Source organism: Chelonia mydas, chromosome 5 (assembly GCF_015237465.2).
Source record: "Chelonia mydas isolate rCheMyd1 chromosome 5, rCheMyd1.pri.v2, whole genome shotgun sequence".
NCBI lineage: Eukaryota > Metazoa > Chordata > Testudines > Cheloniidae > Chelonia > Chelonia mydas.
Genome location: NC_051245.2, coordinates 67,381,991 through 67,398,611, shown reverse-complemented (window position 1 = coordinate 67,398,611; position 16,621 = coordinate 67,381,991). Strand labels below are relative to the sequence as shown.

The 16,621-nt window shown below is 43.6% G+C and overlaps 1 protein-coding gene across 19 annotated transcripts in view; it reads right to left on the bottom strand.

Annotated features, from left to right (window-relative positions):
• The window catches only part of FER (FER tyrosine kinase), a 427,220-nt gene that overhangs the window by 292,914 nt on the left and 117,685 nt on the right, over positions 1-16,621 (bottom strand). For all 19 annotated transcript variants that reach the window (XR_005225689.2, XM_037901518.2, XM_043547703.1 and 16 more), the window contains 2 exons: positions 15,008-15,130; positions 5,830-6,019 (listed from right to left, as the gene is read on the bottom strand). Coding sequence is in view for 18 of the 19 variants with exons in the window: in XM_037901518.2 (XP_037757446.1) it covers positions 5,830-6,019; positions 15,008-15,130 (313 nt within the window). In the remaining variant the exon portion in view is untranslated. The remainder of the gene's footprint in view (positions 1-5,829; positions 6,020-15,007; positions 15,131-16,621) is intronic.

Below are 16,621 nucleotides of genomic sequence, written 5' to 3'. Positions count from 1 at the left end.
TCTTTAAGTTTCCTGAGGGAGTCACGCAGATTAAAGTTATGTCTCCCCGCTACCACCTGGTGGTTTGCCACCCTGAATTCAAGGCTGGCCGTTGAATAAATCTTCCTCCCCAAAAGGTTCAGTCTTTTGACTTCTTTATTCTTTGGGGTAGAACTGGTTTGCCTCTGCCTGTCCTTCTCGTTGGCCGCAGACAACCAGCGAACCTGGGGGCGGATGGGTATATAAGTATTCAAACCCCTTGGCCAGGACAAAATACTTCTTTTCGGCCTTTCTGGAGGTGGGAGGGATGGAGAACGGAATTTGGCAGAAGGCTTTAGCTATTTTTAGGACACGCTCATGTACTGGCAGCGCAACTTGAGAGGGGGCTGCTGCAGAGAGCACATCAAACAAGGTGTTCGACTGCTCCGTCATCTCCACCTCCAAGCTCAAGTTCATGACCACCCTTCGGAACAGAGCTTGATGCTCTTTGAAATTGTCAGGTGGATTAGCGCGAGATGGTCCAGCCACTGCCTCATCAGGCGACGAAGAGGACGACTGAACCACCAGGGGAGGGCCTGGAGCATCATTCCCCACGGAGGAAGGGACTTTAGGGATGGGTATTGACTCCTTTGCCCCAGCGTCCTATTCCGCTCCGTGCACCGAGCCCAGTGCCATAGGCTGTTTTTCTGAAGTGGCCACTGAAGAGTGGTGAGAGAAGGGCATCAGCAACTGGCATGCCCAACGCATTCCAGTAAGGCCACTGAGCAGGCCACTGACCCAGCTGCCAGGTCGGCATCGTGAAGGCTGATGCCGTCTCTGATGCCCAAGTGGGCCGCTACTGCCTCAGCAAGGAACTGAACTCCTGATCTGACCTGGAGGAATCCCCTTCCAAAGACCATGGAGGGGCCGTCGATGCCGGAGTTTGATGTCTAACTGTCGCCGTAGGTGAGCAGTGCATAGGAACATATTCCTGGGGATCAGTGCTGGGAACAGGAAGATTGGTACTGCCCCAGAGATCTGGGAGACGGGGTTCTGCGCCATGGAGTTGGTGGATGGGAGGTCGATTGGTGCCAGATGTACAGCGTCCAACATCTCCCTCTGAGCAACTCGTGTCTAGTTGATGGAGATCGCAAACGCGGTGCCAGCCAACCAGAGCCCTCCACTGCGGAGACAGGGAACTCCGCCTCAGCTCCAAGGACTGATGGCATTCACTAGCCCTCTGGGGGGCTCTTACAATTGGCTTGCCCCCGGAGGGAGCCTTCGCCGGATCCAACGTCATGGAGGCTCCATGGCAGCCCATTAGTGAGTCTCTGTCCCCTGCCGCTCCCGGGAGTCAGCGGCAGATCTCTGGGGGACCTAGTGGGTCCAATCAGAGAGGCACCCTATTCGACTCTGGTGTGGGTGGCAGCCCGCATTAGGTCCTTTGCCTGATGTCCCTTCACCTTTTTTGCTCGGTGCCGGGGAGTCCTGTTTTTTTGACCCCTTCTTGGGCCTCGGCGAGGGGAAGCGGTGCCAGGCCAATCCCGGTGCCGGGGGTGCACTACGAACTAAGGACTACAGTAGGGCTCAGATGCTGGGCGAAGTGCAGCCTCCAAGAGGAGGGCACTCAAACAAATATCACAATCCTTCTGGGTTCTTGGACCAAAGTTTTTACAAATCTGACACTTGACCTTTAAATGTAATTCCTCCAAGCATTTCAGGCAGCTGCTATGGGGGTCACTCACAGGCAGAGGCCTGTGGCAGGCAGAACAGGGGTTAAAACATAGAGACTGGGGCATGCCACACCTGGGACAAAGTCCCCGCTGGGACTAACTCCCTAACTACACTACTTAACAACTACTTATTAAGTAACTGTAAACAAACTATTTACAGGGCACTGAGAAACGAAGTACAGGAAGAACCGCTATCCACTTGCTAGGCAAGGGGAAGGCGCACCGACCAACCATAACAGGTGGTAAGAAGGAACTGAGAGGGTGTAGGGCGGCGGTGCCTGATATGCCAACACATGACCACGGCACACCAGAGGGTGCCAGAGCCGATCCTACGGATACCACAAAGGCAAAAACCTCTGACAACTGTGCACATGGGCATGCACACACCTAGAATGGAACCGACATGAGTAAGCACTCAAAGAAGAATGTTCATTACAAAAAATGTAATCAAGTATTTGGATGAGAATCCACGTTGCGTGGCTAGAAAAAGACACAGAGATTTGCGCAGGCTAGGAGGGAGAGAAGGGGATGAGGGAAAAAATAGTTCAAAATACAGAAAAAAAGTCTTCTGAAGCCTCGGACTGGCTACACAGCACCAGTTTTTATAAATACTTTAGTATCACTGCCTGGTTAGAACATTAAGAAAATCTCTTCCAACCTTGACTTCTGAAGTTAGTTCTTCCAAAGCCCACATATAACACAAACTTAATAGTGTTTACAATAGCATTTTATTTTGGATATTTTACTGAAATTAATTCTGTTCAAAAACATTAGCTAGTGTAATTTCTATTTCTTCATATCTGCAGTCATTTAGTGGGTGAAGTGGGGCTTCTGTGTGGGATCATTAGAAAGCCTAGAAACTAAGGGCTTGTCTACACTACCACTTACTTTCATATAATTTACATTGCTCAGAGGTGTGAATAATCCATACCCCTGAGCGACAGAAATTACACCTAAGCACCGGTGAAGACAGCACTATGTCAGTGGGAGAGCTTCTCCCGCTGACATAACTACCACCTCTCATGGAGATGGAGTTATTATGGTGACGGGAGAGCTCTCTCCAGTTGGCCTAGAGCATCTTCACCGGATGTGCTACAACAGCGCAGCTGAGCTACCATAGCACTTCTAGTGTAGACTAGCCCTAAACCTTCCAATTATGCCAAGTTCCTGCTAACAGTCCAAGTGGTTCCAGATATATAAACACACACACACACACACGTCATCTGATCATTTAAAAAAAGTTGGATGGTTTATTTCAGACTTTCCATGAGGTCCGAAGCCATAACCCAATTTTTAAGTACCTTGTCTGCTAGTGGCTAATATTCAAATTGCTATAATGGTGCGTATGCAGCCAAGAAGAAAAATGAAGAGCAGTGTGTGCGCTCATATAAGCATGTACAAAATTAGAGTGAGAGACAGAGTCACACTGTGTCCCTCACCTCTGATGCCCCAGAAACTGCTCAGACCCACTTTCATCTTGCATGCAGGCTGTATTTTATTCTAAAACCTGTCCACTAACAGTAGTACAGTGCAACGCCATAGTTTTAACCTCTACTTCTTTCAGCCTGCATTGACTAGGGCCCTAGGAGGAAAGGCAGTCTCCCTCTCTCTAGGGAGCTCCTTCATTCCAGGCTCAGCTAGCCCTGTCCTCCTCTCTCTCTGAAACATTTCCTTAAGGCTTTTTTATCAGGATGGTGAGCTGAGGGCTAATTAGTTTCTTACTCCCCACACTCTCCTTCTGATTAGCTAATGACTCAATCAGCCATTATCGGTAGTTGGGGGACACTAATTGAGGTTACGTTGATCAGAGTGCTGACCACATGTCAGATCTCAGCACTCAGTCAGGATAGATACAGATACAGAGTATTTTGAAAGTGGCAGCACAAAAGCTGACCTGCACCATATAGAAGGAACACAGGACACTGACTTTAAAAAAAATTCACGTAGTTATGATTTCTAATATTTTTGTTGATTAGCCTGAGACAAAATAGGAAATTTCAGCTTTGCCAACACAACAAACTATAATATAAAGGGTGGGGAAGTCTAAAAACTGAGAACTAAGTTGTAATTTAATGAACATCTTACCTAAACCAATCATTTTTGATGAGAGTTTTTAATTTTAACATTAAGATTTGGAGCAGACAGTTTTATGTATTTCTGCCTAAAATCCTCTTGGGTTTCATGAACATAAACCAAATGATAAAGTTTGTCCAAAGGTCACTGAGGGTAGGGTTTCTACAAACTCCAAAATCCAAGCCAACTCACTAGTTTCATAATGAAGCTAGAACATTTAACCGTATTTTCTCACATGCACACACCCCCACACACCCTTTCGTGCCAAAGAAATCTAGAAACATCCTGACTTGTTGCCATTTTCTTACATGGTTTGGCATGCAAATCTCTCTCCTCCCACATTATTGAAGCAGTTAGTTAGCTTACCACATCTTCCTGACTTTACAGGTAGCTGACAAGGAAAGGCTAACATTACTTGCCTCCCCAACATAAACTGAATCTCTTCAGCATAGAGGTCTGTAAGTACTCCTGCTTGTCTAACTGCTGTAATTACCCTCTTCCAGCATATGAAGCAAGCAATGCTCAAGAATACACTACTGGAGCAGTCTATTATTTTGACCAACAGCCCAACAAAATGACAGGTTTCAGAGTAACAGCCGTGTTAGTCTGTATTCGCAAAAACAAAAGGACTACTTGTGGCACCTTAGAGACTAAGCAATTTATTTGAGCATAAGCTTTCGTGAGTCACAGCTCACTTCATCGGATGCATACTGTGGAAAGTGTAGAAGATCTTTTTATATACACTCAAAGCATGAAAAAATACCTCCTCCCACCCCACTCTCCTGCTGGTAATAGCTTATCTAAAGTGATCACTCTCCTTACAATGTGTATGATAATCAAGGTGGGCCATTTCCAGCACAAATCCAGGGTTTAACAAGAACGTCGGGGGGGGGGGGGGGGGGGGGTTAGGAAAAAACAAGGGGAAATAGGTTACCTTGCATAATGACTTAGCCACTCCCAGTCTCTATTCAAGCCTAAGTTAATTGTATCCAATTTGCAAATGAATTCCAATTCAACAGTTTCTCGCTGGAGTCTGGATTTGAAGTTTTTTTGTTGTAATATCACAACTTTCATGTCTGTAATCGCGTGACCAGAGAGATTGAAGTGTTCTCCGACTGGTTTATGAATGTTATAATTCTGGACATCTGATTTGTGTCCATTTATTCTTTTACGTAGAGACAGCGAGAAACTGTTGAATTGGAATTCATTTGCAAATTTGATACAATTAACTTAGGCTTGAATAGAGACTGGGAGTGGCTAAGTCATTATGCAAGGTAACCTATTTCCCTTTGTTTTTTCCTAACCCCCTCTCCCCCCGCCCCCCCCCCCGACGTTCTTGTTAAACCCTGGATTTGTGCTGGAAATGGCCCACCTTGATTATCATACACATTGTAAGGAGAGCGATCACTTTAGATAAGCTATTACCAGCAGGAGAGTGGGGTGGGAGGAGGTATTTTTTCATGCTTTGAGTGTATATAAAAAGATCTTCTACACTTTCCACAGTATGCATCCGATGAAGTGAACTGTAGCTCACGAAAGCTTATGCTCAAATAAATTGGTTAGTCTCTAAGGTGCCACAAGTAGCCCAACAAAAGACAACTTACAATGATTTATTAAATTATTCTCAAAAAATCACATTATAGGTGTACAGATATTTGCAGTTCTTCATTACTGACTAATGGGAACTCCCTAAAACAGTGATACACTCTGCTACATCTCTGCTCCAGAATGATTTTATGGGCAGTAATTGAATAGGACAAGCAATTGTATTTACAGTCCCCTACCTGCTGTTAAGTGGAAAGACAGTCCACCCTCTCCCCTGAATACATTCTCGGAATATGAGGCAAAGGTAGTTTTCACCATCCCCTGAAAAGTTCACAGATGGAAAAAGACCCAGCCAATCAGTAGAGCTGGCTGGTCCCTCTAGATGGTACTATGACTCCCTCTCAGTTGGCTGCCTGCAACTATACGATGTTCTTTGCTAAGCAGTCAGGCCTCTGACCCCAAAGATGAGCAATTCAACAGCATGAGTGGCTGCATGGTTCAGTATAAGCACGGGACTTACCATAGAAGTGACTGATCTGTCATCTTCTTCATAATTTACTACTGGAGGTGGCTCTTTCCCATCATTCTCCTGAACTTTTTGTTCTAGAAGTTCTTTCTGGGCTGACAATTTTGCCTCAGTGCATCTTAATTGCTGAACTGTTTGCTTGAGTTCCTCCAGTGCTTGCTTCTGGCTCAACAAGAGCACAATGCTGAAGAGAAAAAGGAGAAGCACAAATTAAAGACTGATTATTTTAAAATGAGTTTTTCTTATCAAAACAATATTGGGGAAAACATTTTTGTAATTGGTAATTTGGTTTCCCTTTTCTACCTTTCCCACCCACTTATCTCAACTGGAGGATACCCAAGTTACCGCTTCTCTGAAAAACAGGAAGAGATCTCACTTATGTTAACTGTTCTAAGTCCTTCAATGCACGAACAAGTCAAATATCAGAAAGCTTTCAAAACCAGGAGGAGAATAAAAACAAAGTGCAGCAAGCTTATATGTTGTCGCCTCCCCTTCTTTCTCAAAGGAACTACACAGTTAGTAAAAACAGTTTTCTTTAAACTTTTCCATTAATAAAATGGAATTGAGGAAATGCCTGTTCTTTTTTCATCCTTTAAAATTCACCAAATCAAGTACAGTATTTCTAGTCTTGAGCAGCATACAGAGGAAAAAAGGCATACTCAATTATGGAAATCCTAGAATGTGCATTCTAAATTTAGGCAAGTACCAAAGATTTTATTATCCCTTTTTCTGAAACGTCTTCATTTTGTGTGAGCTGGGCTCGGGTGACACACAGAGGTATGCACATGGGAGAAGGAAAATCCTGAGTGAGGGTTGTTTTGGTTTTGTATTTAAGATTTTAAGATCCTTGGATAGAGATTTTAATCTATGTTTCTACAGTATTTAGTATGTAATTAATAAATAATAAAAAAACACATATTATAAGAAAAGAGGTGAAAACACTGAATTTAAAGCCGTGTAGATAAAATAACACTATTTTAACTCTTCAGACATTCTGTTAAGAGCCTGTGATTAAAATAAAAAATAGTAAGAAGGATTCACCCAGGTTCACTAGAAGTGCAAGAATCTCATTAGCTAATTGTGTGGAATTTAGCTAACTGGAAATTATCTAATTAGCATAGTGAAAAATAACGGAAAAGGCAAACTTCTAAAGCTTTTGGTATTTTTTCAGTAGTATTTAATGCATTAAGAAGATGACTGCCTTCAGCCCTCTCAGAGCTCATACTAACTTATGTGTTCATTGTTTTATTCATTAAGATAATATTATTTAAGCTATTATGCACCAGTTCACTGTTATTGGAAAGTAATAGTATCCACCTGTCATGGGGTCAATTAAATCTTGACTGAGGGTGGAAACAATGGGGTGGGGGGTAAGAGGAACTAAGTGCAACCCCAATTCTATTTATCAGTTCGTATAACTTCAGTTTCAAGATAGAGGCTAGAAGCTCGATAATCAGAGCTGGAAAAAGGTTGATCATAGAATCATAGAAGATTAGGGTTGGAAGAAACCTCAGGAGGTCATCTAGTCCAATCCCCTCCTCAAAGCAGAACCAACACCAACTAAATCATCCCAGTCAGGGCTTTGTCAATCAAGGCCTTAAAAACCGCTAAGGATGGAGATTCCATCACCTCCCTAGTTAACCCATTCCAGTGCTTCACTATCCTCCTAGTGAAATACTGTTTCCTAATATCCAACCTAGACCTTCCCCACTGCAACTTGAGACCATTGCTCCTTGTTCTGTCATCTGCCACCACTGAGAACAGTCAAGCTCCATCCTCCTTGGAACCCCCCTTCAGGTAGTTGACGGCTGCTATCAAATCCAACCTCACTCTTCTCTTCTGCAGACTAAACAAGCCCAGTTCCCTCAGCCACTCCTCATAAGTCATGTGCTCCAGTCCCCTGATCATTTTTGTTGCCCTCCGCTGGACTCTCTCCAATTTGTCCACATCCTTTCTGTAGTGGGGGGCACAAACCTGGATGCAATACTCCAGATGTGACCTCACCAGTGCCAAATAGAGGGGAATAATCACTTCGATCTGCTGGCAATGTTCCTACTAATGCAGCCTAATATGCTGTTAGCCTTCTTGGCAACAAGGGCACACTGCTGACTCATATCCAGCTTCTCATCCACTGCAATCCTGTAATCACTGTAATGTAAGCTGATGACTCCATTCAGCATAACACACAAAAACTGATTTTTTTATAACACATAGAGGATCAGCAACCAGAGCATATAACTGGGTCACCCACGTCACAGACTAATGGCCACCAAAAAGGCTACCTTTACAGACAGATGTAACAAAGAAGTGGTGGCCATCAGCTTCAAACATGGACCCATGAGTGTAGATTGTGACACTCTATACTTTGTGGGAGCATTCTGTAACCTCCATATTCCCCATTTATATATAATTGAGATATTGCATATAAAACAGGCCACGTGAGGTATCAGGGGGAAAGATTATGATCTACTGAAAGTCACTGTTTTATCAAAATATGTATATCATGAATGCATATGAAGTTATGAGAATTGTGTTGTATGGTGTCACTAAAATATGCTGTGGGTTTGGGAAGCTCCCAGATACTAGCTCCCCAGAGACAATGCCAAGGAAAATAACCAATGCCCAGGCAGGTGTCAAACAACCCATCAACAGCCACTGTTCTGCAAGGAAGCTACAATTCAGTGACTCACCTGCATAAGGCCACACCAGGGAAATTACTCAACCTTGCCTGGGGACTCAGCAATGCCCATCAGACATGCCTGGACTTGTGTTCTCCAAGCATGTGGGGCTGAGGGTATAAAACAGAACTCAGAGGTTCCATGCTTAGCCTTTTCTCCTGTCCCCACCTGTGCTGCAAGCAACAGACACACTCAGAAAAAGACTGAAGACTCCAACAGGAGACTGGCCCAAGGGTGAAATCTGTGTACTATGAACTGCAATATCCAGTGGGGTGAGAAAAACTGCTTAATCTAGATGTTGCCCGGTCTAATAGGGTTGAGACTTTAGACTGCGTGCTTATATTTTATTTTATTTTGCTAATCACTCTGATTTTTTGCCTATCACTTATAAACACTTAAAGTCTATCTTTTGTAGTCAACAGATTTGTTTAACTGTTTATCTTTACCAGTGAGTCTGCCTGAAGTGTGTGGTAAATCTGCTCAGGTTTGCAAAGGCTGGTGTATATCCACTTTCCATTGATGAAGTGATGAACCAATTAATAAATATGCACTGCTCATCCTGAACAGAGCAAGACGGTATATTCCTGAGGTACAAGGCTGGGAGCTGGAGGGATTTGGCTGGTGCCTTTCTCTGTGTGATTCATGAGTGGCTCTGAGAACATTCATGCAATCCAGCTGGGTGTGGGGCTCCACATATAGTTGTGCTGAGTGATCACAGCACCTGGAGGAGTTTGCTGCTTGTCACGAGCAAAGCATTGTGAGAGACAGCCCAGGCTGGAGAGTTAAGGGGGCAGAGCAGTCCCAGGCTGCGCCCTGGGGATCCTGTCCCATCGACAGTATCAAATTCAAGTCCCATGGGGGAATGGGATCTCCTATATAAGGGTACAGCCTGTCCACACCTGAAATAATTTAATGGTTTTAGGATTAAAAAACATGTATCTACCACAGATTGGTGGGTGGAATATGGAGATAGCTGCCAGGTAAACGCTGACAGAATTTACAGAGAGGTCTTGATGTTTCCAGTGAAGCAAATAATCCAGGATATGCTGGATAGAAGACAGGACCAGAAAAATAAACTTCTACTGAGACCAGTTGGACGAACTCTTCCACTTCGTCAGGTAAGCATATTTAGTGGACAACTTCCTGCTGTTTATAAGAATGTTTTGCACATCCACAGAACACTCAGCCTCTTGAGATGTTAACCATTGAGCGTCCACACCTTATGACGAAGGGTGCATGGGTTGGAATGCATCTTCCAACTGTGGTTCTGTGATAGGTCAGGTTCCTGAGGTTGTGATATTCAACTTGATAGAAATTTAACAGACTGAAGAACCAATACTGACAACGCTAGGCTGGCTTTATGAGGATCATGAGAGTTCAGTCCTGCTTGAGCTTGCATAACACTTTGTGGGGCACAGGAATAGAAGAATAGACATATAGCACCTTTGCTTTCCATGAGAGAAGGACAGAATTCGTTAAGGAGCCCAGACCGTGCCACGCCCTACAACAAAACAAGTTGCATTTTCTGTTCAATCAAATAATGAACAGGTATATCTCTGGGACCCTCTAAGACTGAAGGATGAATCTCTCAACCTCTGGTTTGAAAGACCAGCTTAGAAAATCTGCCAAGCTATTCTGAACACCAGGAAGTTGGAAGACTATGAGATATACTGCACTGCTGATACAAAAGTCCTATAGATGTATCACTTCTTGACAGAGATGATCAGATCTGGCATCTCCCTGTCTGTTCACGCAGAACATCGCCGCAATATCGTCTGTGAGGATTTGTAAGGTAGCTTCCTTGATATGAAGGATGAACACCTGACACTCCAGGCAAATTGCCTGCAAACTCTTGTACACTCTTGTAGGGTGAGATCTTGATCCATCCACAGACCTTGGGTATGCAGGCTCCCTAAGTGAGCCTCTCAACCAAGATATGAAGCATCCATAACTATAGTTGTGGACAAAGGAGAGGAAAAGGGAACTCCCATACACATGATGGTAGGATCCTTCCACCGGTCTAGTGAGGTTACGACTTCTGTAGGTATGCGAATCAGCATGTCCAACAGATGATGAGATGAGGAATAAACTGACTTCGTCCAGCCCTGCAACATTCTGAGGTGAAGTCTGGCATGCTGGTTCATGTACATGCAGGAAGCCATCTGCCCCAAAAGTCTTAAACAGCTTCTTACTATTGTGGGCAGAGGGGCTTTTAAGCGACACACAAATATATAGTATTATCTAGAACTGGCTTGTGGCAAGAATATTCTGGCCAATGTAGAGTCGAGGATCACCACTATAAATGCTGTTCTCTGAACTGGAGGGAAAAAAACAACAATTTGTCCTCACTAATCAATGGGCTCAGTTACTGGAAAAGGGATTGCATCTGGTGAAACCAACTTCTACTTTGTGCTTGAAACAATCCCAAGATAGCCACTTGTCCAGATAGGGGAATATCTGTAGCAGAGAGGCATGGCCTCCCTCGGAGATTGACAGTGAGGACTGGCCAGACCCCTCCTGGTGGGGGGAACCAGGAAAGCCATACCCGCCATGCCAGAAGCAGAGGCGTAGGACAGCAAGAGGAAGTATAAAAGGCAGGCCCTGTAGCTCATTTGGGGGGAAGCCACTGAGGGAAGCAGAAGCTTCCACCCTGCTTCTGAAGCCTGAGCCTGCTGAGGACTTCTGATGCCCTGAGGACTCATCTGAACTGCCTGAGCTACCAGACATGCCCATGCTAAGGAGCAGCTGGGATTACCACTTGCAGTTTAGCCCGGGGCAACGGAGGACAACCCAGAGATCCAGATACACCCCAAAGGAAGGGTGGGAAGTTGTCCAGGGACAGACGACTACGATCCGGCTGGGTTGCTGCCTGAATCAGGTTCAGCATGTTGCAGCTAGATCCCCGCTGACCCAACAGCACACCACTCAACCAGTGTTAGGGCCCTGGACTGGGATGTAGTGGAGTCAGGTGGGCCTGCATCCCCCTATCTCCTGCCACCCCACCCGAGTATTGTGGAACACAGATCTTCGGAACTTTCTGTGACTCTGACGGATAGTCATGTGAAAATATGCATTACTCAAGTCAAGGAAAGTGTACCAGTGGGGGCTAGAGAGAGAATAATGGCAGCCAGGGTGACCACAAAATATTTTTTTAACTATGTATTTGTTTAAATCTCACAAGTCCAAAACGGGCCTGAGACCTCCTTTTCCCTTTGGAATCAGACAATGGAGAGAATAGAACCCTTCCCTCAAGGGAAAGGAGGCTACCTCCTCTATGGCTCCCACTGGTAAAAGAGACTGTACATCTTGAAGAGAAAATGGTCCCTGAAGAAGGACAAGGGAGGGAAGTGGGAAGGAAGAACAGAAATAAACTGCAGGATGTATTCCAGTTCTATGGGGCTTAGAACCCATTGAGCAGTGGCAATGAGGGCTCAAGTTTGTAGGAAGTGGGATAACCTATTGAAAAAAATAGGGATGGGAGAAACTATAACATGGTGAGCAAGTACCCGTGTCTTCAACAAAGCTGTCAAATAGTCTGCCCAGAGGCCACACCCTGACTTGAGAAATCTGCTTTAGGACGAGCAGGTGATGGTCTTCTCCTGAGTGTCTTGCCCCATTTTCTGAACTGATAGGGATACTTATGCAGAAACTGAGGTCAGAATTACTCTCTTTTAGGAAGAGGTGTGTAAATACCCACGGCTTTCAATATGGCCCAGGAACCCTTGAAACTATGTAACACCACCACATCAGTCTTTTGAGAGAAGGGGGTATGACATTCAAAGGGAAGGTCCTGGCTTGTTTGCTGAACTTCTGATGAGAGACGAGATGACTGCAGCCAGGAACACCTGTGCCTAGGACAGACACCATGACTCTATAGTTGCCATCCAAGGTTGCCTGCAGTGAATTTCGAGCCACTAGATTCCTCTACCATGATCTGAAAGTCATACCTAGTCTCCTCTGGCAACTTGTCCGAGAACTTCAGCATGCTTTTCCAGTGTGAGAAATCGTATCTAGCCAATAAGGATCGGTGAATGGAGATATGATATTGAAGACCAGATATTGAATAAGCCTTTCTACCAAAAAGGACTAGCTTCTTTTCTTTTTGGCCCTTTGGGGCAGTAGAAACTCAACTCTGATACCACTAAGGAACCTGGGGGAGGTGCCTGTAAAAATGCTCATATCATTGAGAAGGGACATGACACTGCAGTTAAAAACACATGGCTGGGCTGTGCTATCTGACTCAGGTTCACAGAGCTCAGGCTAAGGGGCTGTTTAATTGTGGTGTAGACATTTAGGTTCGGGCTGGAGTCTAGGCTCTAGGAAACTTCAAGGTGGGAGGGTCCTAAAGCTCAGGCTGCAGCCTGAGCCTGAAAGTCAATAGTACAACTAAACAGCCTTGCAAGCCCGAGCGGCACAGGCCAGTCATCCATGTCTAATTACAGTACAGACATACACTTGGTTCTCGTGAACGTTTGGGGCAGAGAAACCAGTGTCTGCCAGAAGGACTTTGTAAGATACAGAATGGCCTCATTAATGGGTGGAATTCTGAAAGGCCCCGCAGAACTGAGTATGTCAACCAGTCTGTGGGAGCATTCCTGAACTACCTCACCTTGAATATCAAAAGATCTATCGTCTCTCTTACATTTCATGATATCCTGTGAAGCTGTCAAAGAAAGAAGAGGAATCCCCAGATACCATAATCTTATCCAATGACAAGGAGGATTAATTCAAAAGGTTTAAGTTTGAACTTCCTGTAATGGCGAGGCTACCGGTACCAGAGATTATAGATGAGCCTGTGTTTCTTACTCACTACCAATATCGGTATCAGAGACAGAAGCCTGAATAGCTTCAGGGGATCTAGCTTACTATGTGCTAGGTGACTACAGGACAAGGAACTGGGGAGGACCATGAAGTAGCAGGTATGCCCCAGAGCTAGCAGTGTGGCACAGGACACCAGCCATAACCGCTCCCTATGTCTCAGTCTCTGGAACAACTTCCAAAAATCAGACAGGTGCTTGGATGGGAATTCTCCTGATGACAGCAATGGCCCTTCCATCCCAGGAAAATGGTGCACAAAAGCTAACCTTAGACTTAAAGAGAATCTGGAGGATCTGGTGCCACACCTCTTGGTGCCTGAGACTGAGAACATCTGCTGGATGATGCCAGTACCAGGGACAACATACTAGGTTTACTCCTGGATTGGACAGTACGAGAAAGAGTTAGGCGTTTCAAGAACTTGACCATCAATGGTACTGTGATCTGCTGCCCCTGCCTTGAAGTGACTTGGGACTCTTCTGCTGGTAACGAGCATGCCAGAGCCTGGAGAAGGACCTGTAACAGTAGATTTACCTCCTACCCAAATGGAAAATCCAGCATCTTGAGACAGACCAAGTCTCTTTCTGTTGCATAAGCCTCAGGATTTGTTAGCACCGCAAGACCTTCTTGATGTATTTTGTTCCTGCACTGAGGGCAGTAAAAGTCAGCCTCAACAGCCCGGAAGCCACTGCCAGATTGAATAATTCTGACAAGGGTGAGGCAGAGGCTGGTACTGGGCACAGTCACCTATCCACTGTAATCCACTGCTGGTAGATAACGCCAGGGATCTTAATCTCCTCTCAGGACTGCATCTATCCATCTTAGAGGAACAGTGCTCACTAGATCTCTTGTGCTTTCTCCTCAGTACCAGAGAAAAATATAGGTGCTTTCCTTCCAACAATCTTCTCTGGGGTGGAAACTGCAATGTCTGGAGAGACACTCCTTGTTGAAATGGAAGCACTCAGCATCGCACTAAGCACGAAGGCTCTGATGCAAGACAGCCTCCATAAGAATGTGGAATCTCATGTCCCTGTTCTTTATACAACACTTTTAATCTCTATAGATCTGGCCACGGTCTTGAATGTGGACCTCACCCAGACATTTGGAGCAAGGGTCACTCACCAGAAGAGATTCTTGCAACTGGCACAAGACTTAAAGCCTGAGGTAAAAGGCATCCCCCACTACTGAGCATAAACATTTGCACTAAGAGTGTCTCTGTTGGAAAACCAAGAAAAAAAAATGAAGAAAACCTAGACTAAGTACAATAATGAGTGCCACTAAACAACAAGAATGCCTTCCCCTGCCTCCCAAACACATATACTACTTAACCATATACAAACAGACTGAAAACCAATGATAGTGTGGGGAAACTTGGATAAACAAGTTGACATGCTCCAACTACAGATCACAGCTAATAAGAAGGAATAGGGGGAGAGAGGGACGGTCATGACAGCTTCACCCTTTATATCATCAATCCATAGGATGAGTGTGCTGAAAGCAAATGCGCCACCCTGACGAATACCACTACGGGAAAAAATCCCCAGCTCTGGGGCACTGGGAACGCACAAACTTGAAGTGGAACAGACATGTGCAAATCACTCAAAGAAAAACTGCATATTACAATACAAACAACTTTTTTCTTTAAAATTTTCACCTTCCAATATCTTTGCCACACTTACTCTGATTTTTTTTCACAGGTCTTAGAAGATTCTTCTATTTTCTTTTCTAGTTCCAACAAAAGCTCCTCTTTGTTCAAAAGCGTCTGCTGTGTCTGAATCAATTCTTCTACTACTGTTTTCAACCTAGAATACAAATCAGTTGTACAAATCAAAAATATGCATTTACTACATACATACAATACAAACTGTTTGTGCACATGTGTACGTGTTGCTTTGTATATCTAAAAAAAAGAGCTGAAAATAGAAGCAGTAATCCTTAAAATAGTTTCTAGTTTGACACTTTCCCTTTCTTGCTAATATGTTTATTAAATTGCTTATTTTGTGAATGTACCTTATTATATGGGTACACTCTAGATGTGGGTGCGCACTGTTGGGAGTGAAGGCACATTTTAGGTCTGATAAAAGTCTGCTGTGATTTTTAAGAGTCTGTTTGGATAATTTTTAACAGCTTAAAACTTAAGTAGAACCACCTATGTGTAAGAAAATGAAGAGTAATCACATTTGTGAGGAAAACAAAAAAATAAAGCATCCATAAAGCTAGAAAAAATTGGTTTGAGTTAGCACAAAACTTGTACCAACAGGGGTGGAGAACTGATATGAAACAGAAACTAATGCATATTCATAAGAAAAAACAACAAAAGTTATAAATAGTTATTCTAAACAAAGGGAAGCTGAAGATTGTATTTGTCTGGTATTGGAGACGTCTGTGTGGTGACTGTCCGGATGAGCCTCCCACTTGTGTGTAATTGATCACTACTTACTCAGCAGATAAAGGCTTCATTCTTTGATGTAGTAGCACTTAAAATGCTTCTTACACATTTTAATTTTTTTAAAAACTTGAAGCAGTTGCTAGGCCAAGAACATACACAGTAATATATAAAAGAATCAATTCCTTCCCAGCATTCATCCACTTATTAATTCATTAATATAGATATTCCAGGCAACAGTGACATAACACAGTTAACAAAAAGGATTGGATTTACTGTTCTGGAGCTTTTCTCCTAATGGTCTACTACTGCCCACACTTTTTCAATTGAAAGAAGAGTCAAATGAGTCAAATCAAGCAGGCTTTAGCTATCAGGGAATTGTATTCCATACACACTAAAATAAGATTAATCTGCATTTGATCCTGTGATATATATTAATGATTTATCTCCTATGTAAACTCATTGTCTATTTTACAATCCCAGATTTAAGCTTGCAACACTTCAATTAACATACACATAATTACCTGTACAAATTCCTCATTATATATTAATCTCAAATTTAATATTAATTACAAATCCTTTCACTTTAAAACCTTGATTAAGAATGTTTATTTGCTGACCCTACATGTGACTGTAAATATTTCTTTCACAACTTTCAAAAATTCATTGACCTAACTCATTTTATACAGATTAGGCACTGTATTTAACTATCGACTATTAACATATAGAAATTTAAATCCAAATTAATATTATCATTCGTCTCTAAAGCATATAATTACTTTCAGACAGCATTAACATTTTAATGTGCCCTACAATTTTAAAAAAAAAGTGTATGCAGTGTAGTGGTAGCCATGTCAGTCCCAGGATATTAGAAAGACAAGATGGGTGAGATATCATCTTCTACTGG